General features: G+C 52.4%; 3 protein-coding genes across 3 annotated transcripts in view; 1 reads left to right on the top strand and 2 right to left on the bottom strand.

Annotated features, from left to right (window-relative positions):
• The window catches only part of LOC123345199 (butyrophilin subfamily 2 member A1-like), a 343661-nt gene that overhangs the window by 55361 nt on the left and 262530 nt on the right, over positions 1–25770 (top strand). The window lies entirely within an intron of this gene.
• LOC123345197 (butyrophilin subfamily 1 member A1-like) overlaps positions 1–25770 on the bottom strand; it is a 651080-nt gene that overhangs the window by 450836 nt on the left and 174474 nt on the right. The window lies entirely within an intron of this gene.
• LOC123345201 (E3 ubiquitin-protein ligase TRIM39-like) overlaps positions 21257–25770 on the bottom strand; it is a 45676-nt gene continuing 41162 nt past the window's right edge. The window contains exons 8-9 of the mRNA XM_044981909.1: positions 22030–22088; positions 21257–21763 (exon numbers count right to left, since the gene is read on the bottom strand). Of these exons, the coding sequence (XP_044837844.1) occupies positions 21257–21763; positions 22030–22088 (566 nt within the window). The remainder of the gene's footprint in view (positions 21764–22029; positions 22089–25770) is intronic.

The following is a 25770-nucleotide window of genomic DNA, read 5'->3' as shown; positions in this document are numbered from 1 at the left end:
TTTCAGTTGCAGAAGTTTGGCCTTTATTTATTTACTTAAGAAAAACACCAAAAGTTAAGATTCTACATCAACTATTATAGAAACCACGTTATAACATTTACTTTGCTTAGTATGGGATTATAAGACAAATATCATAGAAAAGATCCATATGATAACTCTAGCCTCTGTTTTTGCATAGGTTGTTAAACCCTGGGAATTGCTGGGAGCAGATTTAATCGGGCTGTATCCGGTACCACAGAAGTGATACCAGTATTTACTGACAGCTATGGATGATTTTTGAAAATAGGTAAAGTCCACTTCGAACTAGGTGGAGATTGTGACGTTGCACTCCATATGCTTAATGAAAATATGCTTCTGAATATGACCTAACTGGAATATGCTTTATGCTAAATGCCTCATGTAACATGTCATTAGAAAGGTTATAATCTACTAAGTGTGTTAATACTATTTGTTTGCCTGTATTATTTCTATGTTTGGAATTAGGAGAATAACTGTGTAAACTTGTATTACAGATGTAGACAGATTAAGGCCTGGTCTACACTAGAGGGGGGCGTCGATCTAAGGTACGCAACTTCAGCTACGTGAATAGCGTAGCTGAAGTCGAAGTACCTTAGCTTGAATTACTTACCCGTCCTCACGGCACGGGATCGACGTCCGCGGCTCCCCTATCGACTCCGCTACCGCCACTCGCTCCGGTGGAGTTCCGGAGTCGACGGGAGCGTGTTCGGGGTTCGATATATCGCGTCTAGATGAGACGCGATATATCGAACTCCGAGAAATCGATTGCTACCCGCCGATCCGGCGGGTAGTGAAGACGTACCCTAAGTGAAGGCCATAAAGGGTGCTCAGGAAAAAAAAAAGAGCTGTGAATGGCCCTGTTTACCTGCAAGCCTCCCTGTGTAAATGTGGGCCAACCCAGGAAGAATGGAGACTGTGGTCTTACAGTGACATGTCACCATGTCACCCAATACTGAAATCCATCTTGAAGCTGCTACTTTTCCAGACGGGGGTGGGATTCCACAGGTTTCCCATGGTAGAGACGTTCTATATAAACTTGGAGAAGCAAACAATGAGTCTTCAGCTGGCTTAAGAGATGGCCTCCCCACCCCACAGATACCTGCAAGCACCTGGAAACAAGAGGACTGTAATCAGAGGGGCGGGTGAGAAAAGGCATCTGACCCGAGAAGGATTTTACCTGAAGTAACAACTTGGGTGAAAAGTTAACATTTGTAACGGATTTCTTAGTATATTAAGCTTAGCCTTGCATGTTTTGTTTTATTGTGCTTTGTGACTTACATTGTTCTGTCTGTTATTACTTAAAAGCACTTAAATCCTACTTTTTATATGAACTGGGTGTCTGGAGTGCTGGAGACAGGTATCCTGCTGAGCTGTTTTCAGTTAAGGTCCAAGGTTGAGTCTGTAATTGAGTATCCAGGGAGAACACTTCAACCTCCCTGGACATTCAATTACAGGACTAAAAGTTGCAATTATTCAACCAAAAAAACTTCAAAAACAGACTCCAACAAGAAACAGCAGAACTAGAATTAATCTGCAAACTAGACACCATTAAATTAGGCTTGAATAAAGATTGGGAGTGGATGAGTCATTACACAAACTAAAAACTATTTCCCCATGTTAATTTTCCCCATACTGTTACTCACATCTTCTTGTCAACTGTTTGAAATGGGCCATCCTGATTATTATCAGCAGGAGGAAAAAAATGTGTAGTGATAGTCTGTTAGAGTTGGTATGGCAAACCCCATTTTTCCCCCATGTTCTCTGTGTATATCTATCTACCTCCCTACTGTATTTTCCACTCCATGCATCTGATGAAGAAGGCTTTAGCCCACGAAAGCTTATACTCCAATACATTTGTTAGTCTCTAAGGTGCCACAAGTACTCCTAGTCCCAAGGTGGTCTCTGTGACCGAACCCATCACAGAGGTTCCCTGCCAGACTGTAAGCTGCTTAATTCACACAGAGATCTGCCAGCCAGGGGTTGCAGGAACTGAGGGGGGAGCCCATTCATAGTTAAGAAATTTAAAAATGAACATTGCCTGCAATCTCTTCATGCTATAAATTGTTGGTGACAACACATTTTTGTCTTGTCAGAGAGGTTAATATATAACTTTTTTTTTTTTTTTACTATTTGCCAACATTTTCCCATGTAACACCACAAGACTGGATAAGAAATCCCAGTAAATACATATAATTCAGTGACAAATAGGGAAAGGACCACAGATATTTCTGAAGGAAATTTTAGGGAGGGGGGGGAGGCAAAAAAACCCTATTTTTAGATTAACATTTCCCGGTGTTAAAAACTAGCAAAAAACACACAACTTCAGCAGTCCAGGCCACCTAGACACCATCAGACGATAAAAACACAAATGAATCCATCACAATATAATTTTAGGGTATTACAGTAACTCCTTACTTAAAGTTGTCCAGGTTAACGTTGTTTCATTGCTGATCAATTAGGGAACATGCTCGTTTAAAGTTGTGCTATGCTCCCTTATAATGTCATTTGGCAGCCCCCTGCTTTCTCCACTGCTTGCAGGAAAAGCAGCCCATTGCAGTGAGCTGGTGGGAGCCTGTAACCAGGGTGGACCGGCAGCCCCTTAGCAGCTCCCCTAAATTCCCTGTGCAGCAGCCCCGCAGCAGGCTATCAATTGCCAGCAGTTGAGTTGTCCCTCCCCACACTGCCATGTGCTGCTCCTGCCCTCTGCCTTGGAGTTCCTCCCCGGAGCCTCCTGCTTGCTGTGTGGGGTGGGGTAGGGTGGGGGAAGACAGAAGAGAAGGGCTAATGTCAGGGCGTCCCCCTGGCCCTTGCTTACCCCATCTTCCATAGAGAAGGAGGGATACACAACAGGACTCAGGACAGAGGGACCTTCCAGGCAGCAGCTGCTGTCTCAGCTTGCTGATCAACTTAAGGCAGTGTACTTAGAGTGGGGTCAGTATACCTAAATGAGCAACGTGCATCTCTCGCTCACACACAGGATGTGGCTCCGTCTGCCATGCTGTCTCCCCTCCCTCCATTCCTGCTGCCTTGTAGAGTGTGAGGCTACATTAACAACAATGAGTTAACCCTTGAGGACTCAGCCAATTGCTAGTTCATCATTTAGCAATAAGGAATCCCCAGGGAAATATCCCACCCCCGACTTCACCACCTCAACCAAGCTTCACAATCATCATTGCTGTGTACCAATATTGCTTGTTTAAAACAGTGTGTGTGAGAGAGTGTATATATATATATATATATATATATATATATATATATATATATATAAATAGAGAGAGAGAGAGAGACTGACTTGTCTGATGAAAAAAATTTCCCTGGAACCTAACCCCACCCTCCCCTTTACATTAATTCTTATGGGGAAATTGGATTTGCCTAACATTGTTTCGCTTAAGTCACATTTTTCAGGAATAAACTACATTAAGCGAGGAGTTACTGTATTTTCAAATAATCAAAGTTTAGGGTACTCTACCATGAATGGCATATTGGCAATAAATCTTCAAAATTGAATTATTACATTGAAAATGTTCATAATGCATCATATTTAAAACAAAAAGTCGTCCTGGCAATGCCATGCAATGTGCCTCCCCCTCATTCTCTGCTCAGCTAGCTCATCAATATATTAGGTTCAATTGCTAATTTGAAGGAATTAGACTAATCAGTAACTATTTTTAGAGGATTCCAGAATGTGGTAGACAGAGAACCCCGAGGAACTGTGATGAATTTCCTGGAGCAACTTTATTTTCTTTGTGCTCTAAACATCACGAGAACAAAAATATCACCTTTCAGCTGATTTATGGCTGAGAAGAAAGGTTTCCTGATAAAGCACCAAATTTTATATTGTGTCTTTAAGTGCTAACATCTTTCATACAAGTAAGTTAATTTGTGATTATTCAATAAAGGAATAGAACCCCGTCTCTATTTCTTTAGAGAACTACATTTGTTGTGTCCTTATAACCAAGAACATGAAAACCCTGGCACAGTACATTGAAATCAACAGCGGACACTACCAGTACATTAGAAATATTGTTTGTTTTTCTTTGGCTGCAAATTAGAAAAGGATAGTGTAGAAGAGATTTCTACATAGAGGAAGATAGTCCCGAACCTCAAATGCTGTGTTTTGTTAACTGATGTGAGAACAAGGGTCATATCTTGATTACTGATTATATGCAGTTAAAAAGTTTAAAAAAATCACATGAATTAATGCTGACAGAAGTTCAAAGACTATTTTAAAATCTGTGAGTTAACTTAAATATATTGCTTAATTATATCTTTTCACCTATTAATTTTCCAAAGGCGTAGTGTGGAAGTGGGTGTATGGTCCCAGCCTTCCAGAGAGAACCAGTCAAGACAATGAAGAGAGAGCGCATGCACACAGCTGTGTAGTTTATGACACACGTACATTGTAACTGAACAACCCAGTCTTACAATTTAGTAGTAATTTTGTTACCTGCAGTAACTGGCCTGCACCACTGGGGGCAGGAAGAGCAGCAGGGCTGGGAGGGGCCAGTCTGTGCTGTAGGGTAACTGTCAGGGACAGAGATACCCTCTGGCCTGAGCTGGGACCGGGCAGATTATCAGGGGAGCCGCGTTTGTACCCCCATCATTGTAACCAGACTTGAAAGAAGGCTGGAGTGTCCCGGAGAAGGTGTCAGTGAAAGTGAAGAGATGGGACCTGTCAGTCACACTGTAAAATGAGACCTCGCCCACCTCATAGTCCAGGAAAATCCCCACCCGGCTGGGCCTGATGCTCACAGGGAGGGGAATCCAGAGGGAGGTGTTGACCATGTATTCCCCACCCTTCAGCCACACCCAGTATCCCTCCGCAGGTGAGGGCGTACCACACCCCTTCCAGCCCACAGATTCCCTACAAACCCCCACTTCCCACGCTATTTTGTCTCCTACCTCCACTTCCCAGTAATGCCTCCCACCCATGAACCCCTGAGCACCTAGGACATTGAGCTCAGTATCAAATCTCTCAGGGTTGTCAGGCAGCTCCTGACATGTGTCTCCGAGCCTCACATGTTTCCGATCCTCAGACAGGATGAGTTCAGGCTGAGCTGTATCTGGATCCAGAGTCACGTCCACTGGGGAGAGAGTCACAGAGTCAGTGCCAGAGCAGGTCACTGGGGTCAAAGGGAAATTAACCTGCGTCCCATTAATCCCTGTGCAGAGGGGCTGGGAGGGGATTGTTGCCTGAGGGGAGTCAGGGTCCTTCTGCCTGTGAGGAGACAATGAGGGGGATAGGGCAGGAGGAGGGGGACAGGTTGATGCTGGGAGAGGAAAGGGGAGGAGCAGTCACCCAGAGGACAGGCCAGGGGTGCGTGAAGGGAGGGGCAGATTCCAGAGAGCTGCAGAGGGTGAGCACCAGTGGAGAAGGGGACAGACCCCAGGGAAGCAAGGGAAGTGGTGGGCACCAGGGGGCAAAGGGATGTGAGGGAATGTGGGAGCTCCAATGAGGCAGGGGGAACCAAGGGGAGGGACAAGTGCCAGGAGGTGGAAGTGATGAGCACTAGGGCAGGTGCCAGGACTGGGGTGGGTGGGTGCAGAGTGAATGCACAGGCACCAGGGGGACGGAGTGAGGCAGGAGTCTGGGGACAGAGGGGCTGGCTAGTGCAGGGACAGTCACCAGTGGGCAGAGGGCAAGAAGAAGGGCAGGTGCCAGGAGGCTGCGGAGGGGTGAGGAGAGGAGCTTGTGCCGGGGGGCAGAATGGGGTGATGAGAGGGACGGTCACTGAGGGGGAGGGGGAGGAGGCTAAGGGGGGAAAAGGAGGGGCAGGCATCAGGGCTGAAGAGCATGAGGGAGGGGCAGGGCTGGTGCCAGGGGAAACAGATGAGGGGTGGGCACCAGGGCTAAAGAGGGATCAGGAGAGGGAGTGAGCACTGGGGCACAGAGGGGGAGAGGGAAGAGGCTTGCACCAGGGGACACAAGGCGTGAACAGAAGGGCAGGTGCTAGGGAGGCAGGGGGGGTAGAAAGAGGGGCTGGCACTAGGGTAAAATGAGGGGCTGGAGAAGGTGCAGGTGACAAGGGGAGAAAGGAGTGAGAAGTAGGGCAGGTGCCAGAGGGACAAGGTAACTACCCTTTCCCTTGCACCCCAAGAGGGATAGGGGCAGTTGAGCAGAGGGGCAGATGCAAGGAAGGGAGACAGGAGAGGGGCAGGCACCAGGGGAGCACAGCATGGGGTGTGGTGAAGGGCAGTGGGGCACCAGTGGGGCAGAGATTGAGGATGGAGTTTTCACCAAGCAGGCAGAGGGGGCAAAGAAAGGACAGGCACCAGGGGCAAGGGGAGAGGCAGGTGTTAGGAGAGGGGATGGGGAGGGGCAAGGGAAGGGGTGCATGCCAGGAGGGCTGAAGGGGGTGAGAAGGGTGGGAGACACGGCAGCAGAGGGAAGGGGGAAGAGGTGGATGATAGGTGGTGGGGGGGTGAAGTGATAGGTGGGCTCCAGGGTGCAGAGGGTGCTTGGGGGAGAGGGGCAGGTGCCAGAGGGGGCAAAGGAGGGGTTTCAGCAGGGCAGGTGTGGGTGGAGGGCAGGGGCATGAGCCAAGGAGGCAAAGTGGGGGCAGAGGGGCCCAGGGAAGCAGAAAGAGGGTGACAAGGGGTGGGGTGAGGGATGAAGATGGAGGCAGGAGCCAGGTGGGCACAGAGCTTGAGGAAATGGTAAGGAAGGGGCAGGTCCCGGGGGACAGAGGGGTGAGGGAAGGGTAAGGAGGGCCAGGCCCCAGAGAATCTATTGCTTTGGGGCCCGTGTGTGTCTGGTTTGTTGCTAAGAGAAGGTTGGTGCTGTACACACACACACACACACACACACACACACGGTGCAGCCCTGCCACCACAGGGAGCAGCTGGGACTCTCCTTTGTGGCCGGCCACATGGGCACCACCTTACAACCAGGCAAACCCCACACCCAGCCCCTCCCCTGGCTCAGGGCATGGGCAGGGTGTCTGGGCTGGAAGGGGGCAGAGCAGTGGCAGGGTTGGAGTTGAAGGGGGGGAGGGGGGGGAGGAACAGGGGTGGTTGCTAATAAGGCCGGGGCAGAGAGGAGAGGAGGGGGCATTTCCCCACTTCCTGCCTCCTCCATCTAGGAGAAGATGCACAAGGCACCAGTCCCAGTTCACACCTGCGCAGCACATCTCCACTAGCTGTTTGCACCGGGGCAGCTATATCAGTGAAAGGAAACCCCAGCACACATGGCCTGAGACACTGCTGTGCTAGGACCATAACCCCTCCCCTCACTGGATCAGGGGAGCTGGACTCGAGGGCTCCCAGGTAGGGCCTGATCCACTGGGCTAGAGTCATTCTCACTCCCACGCTCTGGCCCAGTGCCCATGGCAGTGTTTAGACATAGGGGGTGTCTTCAGCAGGAGAGACTGAGGCCTTGTCTACACTACAGGACTATTTCGAATCTACTTAATTCGAATTTGTGGATTCGACCTTATGAAGTCGAATTTGTGTATCCATACTAAATACACTAATTCGAACTTCTGAGTCCACATTAACGGGGCCGGCGTCGACTTTCGAAGCGGTGCACTGTGGGAAGCTATCCCACAGTTCCCGCAGTCCCCGCTGCCCATTGGAATGCTGGGTAGAGCCCCCAATGCCTGCTGGGGGAAAAAATGTGTCGAGGGTGGTTTTGGGTAACTGTCGTCATTGAACCGTCAATCACGCCCTCACTCCCTCCCTCCCTGAAAGCGCCTGCGGGCAATCTGTTCGTGCACTTTTCTGGTCAGTGACAGCGTGGACGCCACAGCACTGCAAGCATGGAGCCCGCTGCGATCCTCGCCGTTTTCTCCTCCTCGCACTTTATCGTCCACCTCTTCCACATTCAGCTGCTGAGAAATTGGGCTACTTTTCAATGGTTCTGCAAGCACTGGGGGACCATAGGGGACGTTTTACCAACATGAATGTCGTATGGCCGGGCAAGGTTCCTGATGCGTGTGTTCTCAGGAACTGTGGGCTGCTCAGACGCCTGCTGGAAGGTAGTTTCTTCCCGTACCACGAAATAACTGTTGTGGATGTGCATTTGCCTATAGTGATCCTCGGTGACCCAGCCTGCCCGCTAATGCACTTGCTCATGAAGCCCTATACAGGCGCCTGGGACAGCGACAAGGAACTCTTTAAATACCAGCGAGCAGCGTGACCTGTGACTGTTCAGTTTCTTTACAGAGAAGCTGAACCTGCCCCTGTTTCTTTACCCAGTTACTGTTGACTCTCCTCTTCGGTTAAATACCCCGTTCTCCCCGTTTCCTCCACTTCCAAGACACGTGTAAAAATAAAATACATGTCACACTGTTACTGAGGAGAGGTTTCTTTATTCATGACTTTTCGTTAAAGGGTCGAAACTGGAACGCAGACTGCGGTGGGTAGGGTGTGCGCTGATGTAAAGACCGCCTCTAAACTCAAGGAATGACAGGCTCCTGCTCCTACAGCGGTCCGCATTGCCGGACTGCTTGTTTCAACGGAGCCTGCCATCCCTCCTTTTTGGGATTCTGTGTGCGGGGGGCTATGTGGCCTTGTGGCGGAGGAGGACGGATACAGATTCCTCTGCTGCGTGACTCAGCGGTCCACGACAAGGACCGCTGTATAAGATCTGTACCTGCCCTCCCCCGCTAAAAAGTCACATCCCCACCGCCCACACAGAACCTGGAAACCACCTCCCATACCGACCACGGTGCCTGCTGACTGCACTGTGTGTGTTACCCGCTGCTGATCCGGCCCCCGTGTCTGTACCCTGCGAAAGGTGCCTGTCCTATGCAATTAGCAACGCACTTCCCCACGCACCCCATTCAAACACAGTCTTCAGTGAAGAAACATGACGGAAACAGTACTTAACAGCAAAGTATTTTTATTACTTAAGTACACAGTTATGGGATGGGACTGGGATTGGGACTTGTTTGAGTCCGGAAGGGAAGGACTTATGCAAATGTAGGGTAGGAGAGCTTTTGGTTACTTGAGCACTCTGCTGGGGTGCAGTGACAGTATTCACGGCCCAGGGCGGGCATCCTCCTGGTTATTTGAGGTGAGGGGGGAATGTGACTTTGTGGCGGGGGAGGGCAGTTGCAGAGATACTGCCGGGGGCTCTGTCCTGCAGCGGTCCTGCAGAACATACACAAGTCGCCGGAGCGTGTCCGTTTGCTCCCTCAGTAGTACAAGCATTGCTTGAGTCGCCTGCTTGTGTTCCTCACGCCACCTCTCCTCCCATTCGCTGTGTGAGCGCTGGTACAGAGAGACTTTCTCCCTCCACTGCCTCTGCTGGTCCGCCTCGGCTAGGTAGCAGCCCACACATTCATCGAAAATCGTGTCCCTTGTCTTTTTCTTTCGCCGCCTAATCTTCGCCAGCCTCTGCGAGGTGGATGCTGTGGCAGGTCTGGAGACAGTGGAAGCTGTGAGATGGGAAACAGTTAGTTAATTCCTTGCAATGATACTTTTTTGCGAACAATTAACTGAGTCTAGGCTGTCTCTGTGAATTTTTTGTTGAGACCCCTGTGCCTGCTGTTGCACAAATCATTTGCGCGGTGGATTCTGGGTACATGTCGCCAGTCATTCCTTCCTCCGGGAAAGCAATGGCAGACAATCATTTCGAGCACGTTTTCCATGAAATGCCCTGGCACATGCCATAGCGTGGCAACAATGGACCCTATTTTGCCTTTTGTATATGTCACCGTATGTGTACTGGATGCCGCTGACAGAGGCGGACCAGCAGCGCTACACAGCAGCATGCTTATGCTTTTGCATGACAGCAGCGATGGTTACCAGGCATACTGCACCGTCTACCATACCATGAACTGGTAAGAAGACGGTAATAAGATGGTCATGGTTACCTGTCCTTTTGCACTGCGCCATTTGGTGCTGTCATAAGTGCCCCTGGTCGATCAGCCAGGGGCGCAAAAGCAAAATTTGGGAATGACTCCCCGAGTCAATCCCTCCTTTTTGGGTATCTAAAAATAGAATCAGTCCTGCCTAGATTATGGGCAAGTGTACTAGAGAACCACTGTATCATACAACCAGAGACCACAGCTGCTCTCTGTCCAATCCTGCATAAATTTTGAGCTGAACGCTATTCACAGGGTGTGCTCCTGAAACAACCCCAGCTGTTCATTCCGTTCTTCCCCCAGCCTTCCTGGGTTCCAATACCATTGTCCCCCCACTTGTGTGATGAAGTAATATAGAATGCATGAATAAGACACAGGTAGTCGTTTGTGAGAAATGAGTGGAAGGAAGCCTCCAGCTGCAATGATAGTCCAGAGATGACATTAAGGGGTGTGGAGGAGGGAGCCACTCATCCCTCTGCTAGTCCAGGGGCAATTGAATCTTTTCTTTACAATGAAGGGTGGGGGCTGATGGAGCTCAGCCCCCTGTTGCAATGATGAGGACGGTTACCAGCCATAGTGCACCATCTACCATGAAAAATTAGCAACAGGCGGCCTTGACCGACCTGTTCCAAGCAAGTTGGTACGGTCGTTATGGTTACCAGTCCTTTTGCACTGCCCCATGTGCCAATAGGCTGATGATGAGGATGGATTTCCATCTTATTGTACCATCAGCCATCCATAGCGTGGGGGGAGCAAGGATGTTGGTGTTGAGTGCTGCACCATCGCGTCTATCTGCAGCATTCAGTACAGATACGGTGACATGTAAAAGAGTCAACAGAGGATTGTTTTCCCTTTAACTTCTGGGGGTCGGGGGGCTGCGTAAATTGCCGAGCTATGCCCCGACCCACCGCGGACACTGTGTTTGACCCTAGAAGCATTTGGAGATCAGCCAAGAATGCAAATGCTTTTCGGAGACAGCAGGAACTGTGGGATACCTTGCGTCCTCGTTCCCCCCTCCCTCCATGAGCGTCCATTTGATTCTTTGGCTTTCCGTTACGCTCGTCACGCAGCTGCGTGCTGAGTCTGTGCTATGCCGTCTGTCCGTTTATTTATTAAAAATACTTTGGACCAGGCGTAACGTAACATTTCTTCCCCTACTTAGATGCAGGAGTCTCCGAGCGAGATCACCGTGAGGACGGGCACTGAAGGAGATAGAGAGCGCATGCTGCGTGAAATCTAGCACGAACCACGGACCTATGCAGCCGTGCTCTGGGAGGCAGTGCTCCCTGAATACCGCGTGAAAGCCTCGCGCGGAAAAGTGTGCTACCACGGAGCACCCAATAAGGCAGCTCTCCCCAGGAACCTCCTGCTGATGCTTATCGATTAACGGCAGGAGAGCTTCGTGGCGTTCTCCCAGGAGGATTTCTGTTCTATCACCATATATACAGAGACCTCCTTTTCACACACTTCAGATTCCTGTTATATTAAGAATAAAAGTTAACATGGTTAAAGCACTTACCGACAGATCCTACCCCTGATTCAGGATCCGGGTTCCTGGCCGGGGAGGGTTGGTAGGAGATCTCCGTGACGGTGATGAATAGATCCTGGCTGTCGGGGAAACCAGCGTTGTAAGCGCTATCGCCTGCCTCGTCCTCCACAAACCCTTCCTCATCTTCCCCGTCCGTGAACATCGTCGAGGAACTGTCCGTCGACACTGTCCCATCATCAGAGTCCATGGTCACTGGTGGGGCAGTGGTGGCAGGCTCCGTAGCGTCCGTCGGCCGCTTTGATTTTTTGGTAGGCTTGTCTGGGGTCCTTGATTTTCACGCGGCGCTGCGTTGCATCCCGGCTGTATCCTCTGTCTGGATCATGGCTTTGGAGACCTTCTCGTAGGTCTTTGCATTCCGTTCGTTGGAGCGCAGCTCCGAAAGCACAGACTCCTCGCCCCACACACCGATCAGATCCAAGAGTTCCCGGTCAGTCTATGCCGGGTCCCTCTTTCTATTCAGAGATTACATGAACTCCTCTGCTGGAGAGCTCTGCATTGCTGCCGGTGCTGCGGAGCTCGCCCCGATGTGCAACCAGAACGTCAGATTCAAACCGCCCAGACAGGAAAATGAATTCAAATTTTCGCGGGTCATTTCCTCTGTGGCTGGGCAGAGAATCCAAGCTCGGGCTGCTGTCCAGAGCGTCAACAGAGTGGTGCACTGTGGGATAGCTCCCGGAGCTACTAAGTTCGATTTCCATCCACACCTAGCCTAATTCGAACTAGCCATGTCGAATTTAGCGTTACTCCACCTGCCGGGGTGGAGTACCAAATTCGAACTAAAGAGCCCTCTAGTTCGAATTAAATGGCTTCCTGGTGTGGACGGTTGAGCGGTTAGTTCGAATTAACGCTGCTAAATTCGAATTAAAGTCCTAGTGTAGACCAGGCCTGAGGGAGCCCCACGTCAGACACTCCGAGCCCAGTGGTTCCAGTCCTCACCGGAGTGGGGGAGACCCACATTTCTATTCCTGACTCCCATCACACGGGAGATTGAACCTGGGGCTCCCAGCTGAGGGCCCAGCCACTGGGCTAAAGGCTAGAACGGAAGCACTGGCACCTTCTGTTCATTCAAACTATTCAGCAAACGACATGGATTCCCAAACTGTTTCAGTTGATCCAAAAATATAATTTTGTAGCAAATAAACTATTTCTCCAAACCATCAGCACTTCACTGGCTTGACTTACGTAAGTACAAATTGTTCTGAACTGCACCATGCTGAAGACTGGAGGATTTTGCCCAGCACATGAGCTATGCAGAAAGCTGAGGAAGAGAACTCCTGGTCTCTTAATACTTCAGTGACAAAAATATGACCATGGGTCTTGCAGATTTCTCTGTGGCAGCAGGACAGAAATAGCCCCTGGCTGCAGAAGATAACCAAGCATGAGCCAGGGTCAAGCCCACCTTTGAGTACAGGTAGGCTTTTTGGGGGGGGGGCGCGCAAAGGGCTATCACAAGGGTCCACCCCATAAGAGGAGTCAGGGACTAGGCTACATGTGGCAGGCTCCTGAAGGGAGAACCAGCCAACCCAGATCCACCAGGAATAACTAAAGCCCTAGGTGGCTGGTTGGCAGCTAAACAGCTAATGAGTCTGATAAAGGGTTATCAGGGCTCAACTGAAGGGATCCTAGAGACAGGAAGTTGCTGAGAGGAGCTCCCAGGAGAGCTAACAAAGCAAGGAGCCTGGAAGGGGTGGACAGAGAGAGGAGCTCCCAGAGGTGACAGTGACAGCAGCAGCTGCTGCAGAACAGAAGCCTGCAGGGATTAAGATAAGGAACCCAGCTCTGGGAAGAAGGGCTGGGGGTTCCTGATTCCACGAGGAAGACAGAACCAAGCCCAGCTCTGGGAAGGCCAAGGTAAGGGGGGACATGACAGAACCATCCCATGAAAACTCTGCAAAACTGGCACCCATTTAACAGAATTGCTGCCCCTTCCCCCAATCAGATAGAGTCTCACTCTCTCCATTCTGTCTGCGTGGGCCCCTCACCACAGTGTCTGACCCCAGTGGAGTATGCATCACTGACTGAGAATGTGGGGTGAACACTCAGCACAGGGTGTTGTGCCTCCAGCCCAGCTCCCAGGCTGTTCCCACTTCCCCACAGCATCCAGCTCTCCCTGACCTCAGGCTACCCCTGCTCTGGGGGTATGGAGGGCCCTGCTGGATGATGCTTAACTGGAGGTTAGCCAGGGCCCAGCACAGAGCCAGCAGGGTCACTAAAATACTCTCAGACCCAAACAAAGACACAGGACAGGCTCAGCCCCACACAGGGACCCTCAGTCTTCCCAGCATTTGCTGCTCCTCTTGCTGGGCCCTGTCCACACTCAAACCAGGAGCCCTTCGGAGCCGGCAGCCCCTTGATCTGGTTCTCCAGTGCCTGGCTCACTCATGGGCGCAAGATCAATAACACTCACAGTCCAGCCCGTAAGGGCTGTGTGACAGCGCAGGGCCTTCCCCATTGCACGTGGGGACCCTGGTTACTGCAGGGAGCCCTGGTTACTCTGCCCCCACACATTCACCCAGCAACTCCTGAGCTGCCGGATGCGGGTCCCTAGGATCAGAGTGTGGGGAGTCCAAGTGGCACTGACTGGTCAGGGACTGGTGGGATGTGTGGAAGGAAAAGGTTAATCTCTGCCCTCTGGGTGCAGCACAGGGTGTGTGTCTCGGGGCAGATCCCTCCCCTCTCACCTGGGGCATTTGCCCCAGACACAGAGATTCCAGGTGCCAAGGGAAGGAGCAGCCCCAGCAGTGCCACATTGGCCCTAGCATGGGCTGAGCTTGTGAGCGCAGCAGAGGGGTGGGGTCAGGGCTCAGCCATTGAGAGCAGCAGCATCCCCACCTGCAGGGGAGGGGTCAGTGCTGGGACAACAGGCCAGGATGGGTCAGAGGCTGGGAGCTCTGGCAGCATATGAGCTCTGGGCCTGGCCAGTATGGAGCAGCCAGTGAATCATAGAATCATAGAATCTCAGGGTTGGAAGGGACCTCAGGAGGTCATCTAGTCCAACCCCCTACTCAAAGCAGGACCAAACCCAACTAAATCATCCCAGCCAGGGCTTTGTCAAGCCTGACCTTAAAAACCTCTAAGGAAGGAGATTCCACTACCTCCCTAGGTAACCCATTCCAGTTCTTCACCACCCTACTAGTGAAAAAGTTTTTCCTAATGTCCAACCTAAACCTCCCCCTCTGCAACTTGAGACCATTACTCCTTGTTCTGTCATCTTCTACCACTGAGAACAGACTAGATCCATCCTCTTTGGAACCCCCTTTCAGGTAGTTGAAAGCAGCTATCAAATCCCCCCTCATTCTTCTCTTCTGCAGACTAAACAATCCCAGTTCCCTCAGCCTCTCCTCGTAAGTCATGTGCTCCAGCCCCCTAATCATTTTTGTTGCCCTCCGCTGGACTCTCTCCAATTTATCCACATCTTTCTTGTAGTGTGGGGCCCAAAACTGGACACAGTACTCCAAATGAGGCCTCACCAGTGCTGAGTAGAGGGGAATGATCACATCCCTCGATCTGCTGGAAATGCCCCTACTTATACAACCCAAAATGCCATTAGCCTTCTTGGCAACAAAGGCACACCGTTGACTCATATTCAGCTTTTCGTCCACCGTAACCCCTAGGTCCTTTTCTGCAGAACTGCTGCCCAGCCATTTGGTCCCTAGTCTGTAGCAGTGCATGGGATTCTTCCGTCCTAAGTGCAGGACTCTGCACTTGTCCTTGTTGAACCTCATCATATTTCTTTTGGCCCAATCCTCTAATTTGTCTAGGTCCCTCTGTATCCTATCCCAACCCTCCAGCGTATCAACCACTCCTCCCAGTTTAGTGTCATCTGCAAACTTGCTAAGGGTGCAGTCCACACCATCCTCCAGATCATTAATGAAGATATTGAATAAAACCGGCCCCAGCACCGACCCTTGGGGCACTCCACTTGATACCGGCTGCCAACTAGACATGGAACCATTGATCACTACCCGTTGAGCCCGACCATCTAGCCAGTTTTCTATCCACCTTACCGTCCATTCATCCAGCCCATACTTCTTTAACTTGCTGGCAAGAATACTGTGGGAGACTGTATCAAAAGCTTTGCTAAAGTCAAGAAATAGCACATCCACTGCTTTCCCCTCATCCACAGAGCCGGTTATCTCATCATAGAAGGCAATTAGGTTAGTCAGGCATGACTTGCCCTTGGTGAATCCATGCTGACTGTTCCTGATCACTTTCCCCTCCTTTAAGTGGTTCAGAATTGATTCCTTGAGGACCTGTTCCATGATTTTTCCAGGGACTGAGGTGAGACTGACTGGCCTGTAGTTCCCTGGATCTTCCTTCTTCCCTTTTTTAAAGATGGGCACTACATTAGCCTTTTTCCAGTCATCCGGGACCTCCCCCGATCGCCATGATTTTTCAAAGATAATGGCCAATGGCTCTGCAATCTCATCGGCCAACTCCTTTAGCACCCTCGGATGCAGCGCATCCGGCCCCATGGACTTGTGCTCGTCCAGCTTTCCTAAATAGCCCCGAACTACTTCTTTATCCACAGAGAGCTGGTTACCTCCTCCCCATACCGTGCTGCAGAGTGCAACTGTCTGGGAGCTGACCTTGTCTGACCTTGTCTGTGAAGACAGAGGCAAAAAAAGCATTGAGTACACTAGCTTTCTCCACATCCTCTGTCACTAGGTTCCCTCCCTCATTCAGCAAGGGGCCCACACTTTCCTTGACTTTCTTCCTGTTGCTAACATACCTAAAGAAACCCTTCTTGTTACTCCTAACATCTCCGGCTAGCTGCAACTCCAAGTGTGATTTGGCCTTCCTAATTTCACTCCTGCATGCCTGAGCAATACTTTTATACTCCTCCCTGGTTATTTGTCCAATCTTCCACTTCTTGTAAGCTGTTTTTTTGTGTTTAAGACGAGCAAGGATTTCACTGTTAAGCCAAGCTGGTCGCCTGCCATATTTACTTTTCTTCCTACACATCGGGATGGTTTGTTCCTGCAACCTCAATAAGGTTTCTTTAAAATACAGCCAGCTTTCTTCGACTCCTTTCCCCGTCATGTTATTCTCCAAGACCCTAGGTAAGGGGCATCTGGCTTGTGCAGAGGGAGGGCAGGAAGTCCCCCACAATCTGAAGGGAAGGAGAGGGAAGTAGCCTAGGGGAAGGAACTGCCAGTTCAAGTGGTTCACCACTATCCTCAGGGCCCCTGGCTGGGACCTGGAGGAGAGGGCGGGCCCAGGTCCCTCCCTCGCCACTCCCCTCCTCAAAGACACTAGTAGGGCAATTATTATTCCAGTTCAGAGGCAAGAAATAGTGCCCTGAACCCCCCACAAAGAAGAGAAAGCATGAGACCTATCATAATAGTGCCAGCAATTTGCCACAGTGCGTATATATTTATGTAAGCAGAGTCAGGATGAGCTCTACCCTGACATCTGGTGGTAAATTATGGGGAGTGCAGAAAGAAGTTTCAAATATTGGCATTTCAGTTATTTGCATTGGCACTCCCACCCCACTTAGTATACTGCACAGCAGCCTGGGATGGTTATTTTCACAGCTGTGGGATCCCCAATTTCTTTGTTATTGGGGCAGGAGGAATAAAATATTGTCACCCTGATTAAGTAAATGAGGAACTACAAAATTGTCTTATGATAAAGGGTTTCATTATCAACTAACTAGCACTTGCTAGACAAGGGACATGGGTTCCAAAACCCACTGAAGGGAGAAAGGCTGGGACAGATATCTGTACTTGGTGGTATAGGCTCCTTGTGTGAGCCAGAAGCACTGGTTCCACCTATGCCTCTCTCCACTGTGGAATGTCAGAGTTAATTTTTGATTCCCTTAAGAATGTAGATACAGGTTACTGAGCTGAACTCATTGGCACTGGGGCTCCCCTACTGTGAGCTGGAATCACTGAGAGCTGAAATCACTGAAGAGCTGGACTGGCTGAGCTGAGAGCACTGAGTACTGTACTAATGAGTGGGGGAGCCTGCAGAAATACTGTGGAGCTGAGCAGCTGGCAGAGTGGAGTGGAGCCAAGCAGATCACAGGACAGCTGGTGGGCCAGAGCAGCTGGCAGAGCGGAGCAGCCCACAGAGCAAGCAGAGCTGAGCAGTTTGTGGGGATGACTGGTGGAAGAAGAACCCCACGAAGAGGCAGGGCAGTTGGCCCTGAACCACGTAAGGTGCCCCTTTCTACCCAGGCTGGGGAGGGGGACCTCTGCAGATAGACTCTCGAACTCTGGGGCTGCACTGACCCGGGACAGAGACTTTTGGATTGTGGGACTTTGGGGATTATGGGTGATTTGGGGGTTGCTGGACTCAAGGGCCCAGGGGGAAGGACACGGCCCAATTTGCTGGGGTGGGTCTTTGCTCACGGTTTGATCTATGAACTCTAGCTAAGGTATTTTCCCAATGTAATGCTTGTTGTTTATCTCATGTAATTAAACCTTTTCTGCTATACCAAGACTCTGTGCTTGCGAGAGGGGAAGTATTGCCTCCTCGAGGCGCCAAGGGTTGTGTGTAAGATTTTCCCAGGTCACTGGGTGGGGGCTCGAGCTGGTTTTGCATTATGTTGTGGGGAAGGGACCCCTATGTATTGACCCTGGCCCTTGCTGCTATCATTTCGGCCTGGCAGAAGGGTTACATTTTTGGGGGCTCGTCCGGGATCCCTGGGTCAGTACCCCTCGCAAGCATGTGTTGAGTGTTCCACTGTATTGGGAAATAATTGTGTTTATATTTTGAGGAAATTACTGTTTGTATAATGGCTAATATGTTGGGTCTGATGGGCCCCAGTCCCGCAGCCTCTAGCTCAGGGGCGGCAGCTGCAGCCTATGATTGGGCAAAAGCACTGGGGCATATATTGGAAAAGATTGTGTTGGCCTATGCTATGTCAAACTCTTTTTGTAAGTTAAGGCTATTTGATGGGGAAGAGGAGTTTGAACCCTGGTTGGAGCATACCAGTGAAATGCTGCGGGAGTGGGCCGTACCCGATGTAGAAAAGCAAAGATGTCTAATAGAGAGCCTTAGTGGCCCAGCACTAGATGTAATTCGCACCCTGAAGCTAATTGACCCTGGGGTCAGTGTGCAGGACTGTCTAAAGGCCCTTGATAATACCTTTGGGAGAGTAGAGAGCCCTGAAGACAGTTACTGTAAATTCCTTGATTCCCGACAGCAAAGAGGTGAGAAAATTTCAGCCTATATACAGAGGCTGGAGAGACTGCTTCAGAGAGCTGTTATGAGGGGAGCAGTGACTGCTGAGCAGATGGATCAGACCAGACTGCCTCAAGTTGTAAGAGGGGCTCAGTATCAGAACCCGATCCTACTTCATCTCCGACTAAGAGAACGGCTGCCCCCCACCCCAGCTCTGGGCTCTCAACGCCCACCCCAGTGCCCTCCCCAACCTGCGCCCCCTGCTGTCCCAGCGCTGGGCTCTCCCCCCCCCGAACCCGCTGCCACCCCAGCCCTGGGCTCCCCACCACCAGTGCTGACTCCACCCACTCCCTCCTCGCCTCCAGCCGGTCCGACACTGGCAGGGTCAGGGTAAGCAGCAGGGCTCCCGGGCCGTGCCTCAGCTCAGAGTCCCTCCAGCCAGGGCTCCCGCCTCTAGGACTAGCCGGGACGCGGGAGGGCAGAACCGGGGGAACCACCCCGGCAGGGGGCTGAGGAGCCATGGCAGGGCAGCCCCAGAGGGAGTGGAGCCCCAGAGAGTGGGACGCAGGCCCACATGGCAGTGCCCTGGGTACCAGTCCCCTCTATGTCCCCGCTGCTGCTGCTGCTCCTGGCCACCCTGCCGCAGCCCCTGGGCGGCTCGGGCCGCTTCGCCCAGCCCTGGCTGCAGTGCTGGGGAGCAGCTGCCCTGCGGCACCTGCAGGCGGCTCTGTGCACCCCGCAGGGCGGTCCCCAGCCCAAGTGTCTCGCGCTTGGAGCCTGCCTGGCTCAGCCACAAGGTGCGGGCGCTGCTCCCCGACACGAACTACAGCGGCCCCAGGGTGCCCCCTGTGCAGGACATACTGCTGCTGCCAGGGCTGTCTCTAGGCTTTTGCCACCCCAAGCAGGGGAAAAAAAAAGAAAAAGGCTGGCTGGAAAGCCGACCCTGAAAATGTGCCGCCCCAAGCACGTGCTTGGTTTGCTGGTGCCTAGAGCCGGCCCTGGCTTCAGCAGCCCATGCCACCTAGACAGCAGCAGACTGGATAAAAACACAAATGAATCCATCACAAGATAACTTTAGGGTATTTATTTTCAAATAATCAAGGTAAGTTTAGGGCATGAATAAATTTTCAAAACTGAATTATTACATTGAAAATGTTCATAAGGCATCACATTTAAAACAAAAAGTAGTCCTAGTAATGCCATGCAATGTGCTTCCCCTCATACTCTGCTCAGCTAGCTCTTCAGGAAATGAATTGCTAATTTCAAGGAATTAGACCAATCAGTCACTATTTGTACACAGCATCCAGGAAGGTGGTGGACAGAGAACCCAGAGGAACTGTGATGAATTTCCTGGAGCAACTTTATTTTCTTTGTATTCTAAACCTCACATGACAACAAAAATATCACCCTTTCAATTGATTTATGGCTGAGAAGAAAGGTTTCCCAATAAAGCTTCACCAAATTTCATGTTATGGGCCATTAAATGCCAGCATCTTTAATACAATTAAGTTAATTTGTGATGATTCAGTAAAGGAAAACAACCCCTTCTCTATTTGTTTTACAAAAATACATTTGTTGCATCCTTAGAACCAAGAACATGAAGAGCCTGGCAGTACATTGAAATCAACAGTGGACACTGACAGTACATTGCCTGCAAATAATATTTCTAAAGAAAAATAAACAAAAAGAGGATATTGTAGAAGAGATTTCTATCTACAGGAAGAGAGCATTTGAGGTTCGGGACCATGTTTTGTTAATTGATGTGAGAACAAGAAAGGAAGGGTCATGTCTTGATTACCGATTATATGTGGCTAGAAAGTTAAAAATCACATGAATTAATGCTGACAGAAGTTCAAAGACTATTTTATAATCTTGTGTGAGTTAACTTAAATATATTGCTTAATTAATTCTATCATTTTTTCACCTATTAATTTTCAAAGGTGTAGTGCAGGAGGTGGGTGTACGTGCCCTGCCTGCCAGAGAGAACCAGTCAAGACAATAAAGAGAGCGAGAGAGCAGCTGCACATGTGTAGTTGTGATGTTTATGACACATGTACATTGTAACTGAACAACCCAGTCTGACAGTTTTTAATAATTATTTTGATAAGAGAAATATTTTGGATTTCATGAAGTAACAGTTGAAACACAAATGATGCTCTGTAGAGAAGTTAAACCTCAATATAGATTTGAGGGAAAAATAAAAAAAATGTAAATAATTCCATTTCTAAAAATATGTTTAGATGCTTGTTTCTGAAATACTGTTGAAATGTAAATGAAAATGTTTTTGTTTAGAATAACAACAGTTTCTAATTTAGAATAATCTTTTTTTCATATTTTGCATTGAGATTTCACAGGGGTAGAAAATTCTGGCAGGAGTGAATGATCCCCGTCCGTCACAATCTGCTACCCCTGGGCAGGGGACGGGGAAAGGTGAGGGCACCAAAACCCACCAGCTGTCTGGCAGTTTTTCTTACCAGCATCACCCTGTGCCAGGGGTGGAGCAAACACAGGGGGAGCAGGGGTGAGGGGGGAGCTTTCTGGCTCCTTCCAGCAAGTGGGTCCCATTCACCCAGCCTGGGCTGGGGTTGCCAGGTGTCCGGGTTTCTACTCCAGCTGAAAAGGGAAACTGGCAGCGTCCGGTCAGCACAAAAAAAAAAAAATCCAGTTCCCTGCAGTAACTGGTCCCCACCACAGCGGGCGGGAAGAGCAGCAGGGCTGGGAGGGGCCAGTCTGTGCCGCAGGGTCACTGTCAGGGACAGAGATTCCCTCCTGCCTGAGCTGGGACCGGGCAGATTATCAGGGGAGCCGCGTTTGTACCCCCAGCGTTGAACCAGGGACTGAAATAAGGGCGGAGCATCCTGGAGAAGGTGCCAGTGAAAGTGAAGAGATGGGACCTGTCAGTCACATTGTAAAACGAGACCTCGCCCACCTCATAGTCCAGGAAAATCCCCACCCGCCTGGGCCTGACGCTTTCGGGGAGGGGGGTCAGTGGGGAGGTACGGGCCTTGTATTCCCCATTCCACAGCCCCACAACCCAGAATCCATCCTCAGGTGTGAGTGTGACCCACTCCTTCCTGCTCACAGATTCCCTACAAACCCCCAGGTCCCAGCCTGTCTTGTCTCCCACCTCCACCTCCCAGTAACGCCTCCTGCCCCCGAGCCCCTCAGCACCCAGGACAATGAGATAGTTATCAAATCTCTCAGGGTTGTTGGGCAGATCCTGTCGTTTGTCTCTGTATCTCACATGTTTCCGATCCTCAGGCTTTGGCTATACTTGCATTTCAAAGCGCTGTGGCAGCGCTTTGAAGCACTAAGTGTAATCAAAGCACCAGCGCTGGGAGAAAACTCTCCCAGCGCTGTCCGTACTCCACTTCCCTGTGGGGAATAACGGACAGCGCTGGGAGCGCGGCTCCCAGCGCTGGGGCTTTGACTACACTGGCGCTTTGTAGCGCCGCAATTTGCAGTGCTGCAGAGGGTGTGTTTTCACACCCTGCTGCAGCGCTGCAAATTTGTAAGTGTAGCCAAGCCCTCAGACAGGATGAGTTTGGGATTTGCCGTGTCTGGATCCAAAGTCACGTCCACTGGGGAGAGTCACAGAGTCAGGGCCGGGGGCAGGGGCTGGTCACTGGGATCAAAGGGAAATTAACCTGCATCCCCGTTAATCACTGTGCGGGGGGAGGGGGAGGGTTGTTGCCTGAGGGGAGTCAGGGCCCCTCTGCCTGTGAGGAAATGGCAGATGCCAGGGGAGGGGGTGGGAGGGTGTCAGTGGGGGAGGGGAGGGGAGAGCTTGATGCTGGGAGAGGAAAGGGGTGGGGCAGGTGATGGGGCAGTGGGGGAGGGACAGAGGGGGGCAGGCACAAGGGCAATGGGGGGCAAGAGGAGCTGGCACCAGGAGGGCGGGGGAGGGTGAAGAGGGCAGATTCAAAGGGATTGCAGGGGGTGAGGGGTGGAGCAAGGGGGGGCAGGGGAAGCGGTGGGCACCAGGAGGACGGGGTGGGGGAAGGGAAGAGCAGGTTCCAGGGGGTTGCAGGGGGTGAGGGGAGGGGTGGGCGCCAGCGCAGAAGAACGGGACAGACCCCAGGGGCACAGAGAAGCAAGGGAAGAGGTGGGCACCAGGAGCAAAGGGGTGTGAGGGAATGGGGGGAGCTCCAGTGGGGTGGGGAAGAGGAGTGGGGCAGGTAGTGGGAAGACAGACGGGGGCAGAAGGAGACGCTGGCACCAGGGGAAAAGGAGGGGGCAGGGGAAGGTGCAGATGACAAGGGGACGAAGAGGGGTGAGGGGTAGGACAGGTGACAGAGGGACATGGGGGGAAAAGTGTGGGGCAGACCCCAGGGGGAAACAGAGGACAGAGAGAAGGGGCTGCCATAAAGAAGGAGAGGGGCATGATGGTAGGGGTGGGTGCTGGTGGGGTGGGGGAAGGGCTAGTCATCAGGAGGGATGCAGGGGCTGAGCAGAGGGGCAGATGTAAGGAGGGGAGACAGGAGAGGGGTGGGCACCAGGGGGGCAGAGTGGGGGAAGGGAAAAGGTGCACACAGGGGGGCACAGAGGTGTGGAGATGTGGGCACCAGGGGACAGAGGGAGGATGAGGGGAGGGGTGGGACCCGGAGGTGAGGAGAGGGTGTGGGGAGGGGTGGGCACCAGGGGGGCAGAGATGGGGGGAAGGAAGATCTGACATCAGGGGCCCCAAAGTGGGTCAAGGGAAGGGGTTTGCACCAGGCAGGCTGAGGGGGCAAGGGAAGGGGCAGGCACCATGGAGGCAGATGGGGGCGAGGGTAGAGATGGGCCTCAGGGGGGCAGAGGAGTGAACAAAGGGGCTGGTACCAGGGCACTAGAGGGGGGGTGAGGGGTGCAGGTGTCAGGGAGGCAGAGGGGGCGACAGGAGGGGCGGGGGGAGAACTAAGGGGAAGGTGGCAGGGGGAGGGAGTACAGGGGAAGAGGCAGGCACCAGGGGATGGGGTGGGGGCAAGGGAAGGGGCTTGTGCCAGAGGGTGAGGGGAGGGATGGTGTCAGGGACAGGCACTGACAGGACAGAGTGGGGGAGAGGTGGGCACTGGGGGTCAGTGGGGTGGCATGAGATGGGGCAGGCACTGGGGCAAATGAAGATTGAGGGAAGGGTGGTCATCACGGGGTGGGAGGGTAAGGGAATGGGTGGGTGCCAGGGGGGCTAGAGGGGCATGAAGAGATGGGTGAAAGTCAGGGGGTAGAGGGGACAAGCAGATGGGCAGGCAGCTATGGGGCAGGGGGACAGTGGTGCAGCATGGAAAGGGGCAGGCACTGTGGCCAACAAGGGGCAAGAGGAGGCATTGGGGGGTACAGGGGGCAAGGTAAGAGGTGGGTGCCAGAGGGGCAGGGGGAGGGGCAGGTGCTGGGCGACGGAAGGGGGAAAGGACGGGGCAGGCAAAAGGAGGGAAGGGGGAGGGAAGCAGTGGGTACCAGGAGCAGGCTGGTGTGAAAGCAGGGGTAGGCATCAGAGAAAGTCAGAGAATGGAGTCATGGTGATGGGTGCAGAGGGTGTGTGGGGGGGCACCAGAGAGGAAGGGAGGAAAGGGGAGGGGCAGGTGACAGGGGGATTGAGGGGGGTGAGCAGAGGGGCAGACACAAGGAGGGCTGAGGGGGGAGGGGTGGGCACCAGGGGGCAGAGAGGGGTGAGGGGAGAGGCAGGGCAGGTGGGTAGAGGGTGTTAGGAGAGGGGGTTGGGAAGGGGCAGGAGCCAGAGGGTCAGAGTGGGGCTAGAGGAGAGCTGGGCACAGGGGGGTGAGGGAAGGGGCGGGTGCCAGAGGGGCAGAGAGGATGGGGAGGGGGCATGTGCCAGGAGCGCTGAGGGGAGTGAGAAGAGCAGGAGCCAGGACAACAGAGGAGGGTGAAAGCTGGGGTGGGCACTAGAGGAAATGGGGGTGAGGGGAGAGCTGGGATTCGTGAGCAGGGGGAAAGGGGAGAGCAGAGGCCAGGGAGTGGGGGAGTGAAGTGATGGGTGGGCACCAGGTGCAAAGAGTGTTTGGAAGAGGGGGCAAGTGCCGGCCTTCGAGGGCAGGGTGAGAAGGGGGGTGGGCTCCAGGGGGGCAGAGGTAGGTGGAGGGCAGGGGCATGTCACAAAGTGGGTGGAGAGGGGACCATGGGAGCAGAAAGGAGGTGGGGCAAAGTGGAGCCATGGAGGATAAAAGCAGGGGCCAGGGGGGCACAGAGGTTGAGGGAAGGGAAGGGAAGGGAGGGGCAGGAGCTAGGGGCCGGAGGGCGATGAGATTGGCAGGTGACAGTGGGGCTGAAGGGGCATCTCTGTTGTTTTGGGGCCGTGTGTGGTTAGTTTGTTACTAAGAGCAGGTTGGTGCTGCCTCCACACACACTGGCCAGGCAGCCCTGCCCCAGGGGGGGAGCTGGAAGTCTCCATGCCGGCCAGCCCCCCGGCCCCACCTTCCAGCCAGGCAAACGCCACAGCCGGCCCCTTCCCTCGCCCGGCCCAGCCCCTCCCCCAGGCCATGGGAAGTGGATCTGGGCTTGGCTCCTGGGTGGGGGCAAGACAGTGTGGGGGCGGGCATGAGGGGATGCTGAGTAATGGGGGGAACAGGGGCCATTACTTATGAGGCCAGGGCAGTGGGGAGGGGAGGGGGCATTTCCCCACTTTCTGCCCCTTCCAATTGGGAGAAGCTGCACCAGGGGCCAGTCCCAGCTCACACCCACGCAGTGCGCCTGCACTAGGGGGCACCGACATCCCTGAGACACTGCTGTGCCGGGGCCGTAACCCCTCCCCTCACTGGGGTTATGGGTCAATAATTACGGGGTCATTGGAGCAGGGGAGCTGGACTCTGGGTTCCCAGATGGAGCCCGACCCACTGGACTGCAGAGTAATTCTCACTCCCACGCTCTGGCCCAGTGCCCATGGCAGTGTTTAGACAGGGGGTGTCTTCAGCAGGAGAGACTGAGGGAGCCCCACGTCAGACAACCAGAGCCCAGCAGTTCCAGCCCTCTCAGCCTGCGGGGGGAACTCCCATTCCAATTCCTGCCCCACATATCAAGGAGTGGGAGGATTGAACCTGGAGCTCCCAGCTGAGGGCCCAGCCACTGGGCTAAAGGCTAGAAGGGAAGCGGTGGCACCTTCTTCTGTTCATTCAAACTATTTAGCAAACTCAACATGGATTTGCAAAGTTTCAGTTGATCCAAAATGACATATTGCAGCAAATAAACTATTTGTCCAAAACATTTCACCCAGCTCCACTGCAAACCTGTCTGAGCAACTTAGGAGCCCAAACCCCAGTGACTTGCAGTGAG

This window comes from Mauremys mutica, chromosome 12 (assembly GCF_020497125.1).
Source record: "Mauremys mutica isolate MM-2020 ecotype Southern chromosome 12, ASM2049712v1, whole genome shotgun sequence".
In the NCBI taxonomy this organism is placed as follows: domain Eukaryota; kingdom Metazoa; phylum Chordata; order Testudines; family Geoemydidae; genus Mauremys; species Mauremys mutica.
This window is presented reverse-complemented; position numbering and strand designations above follow the sequence as displayed.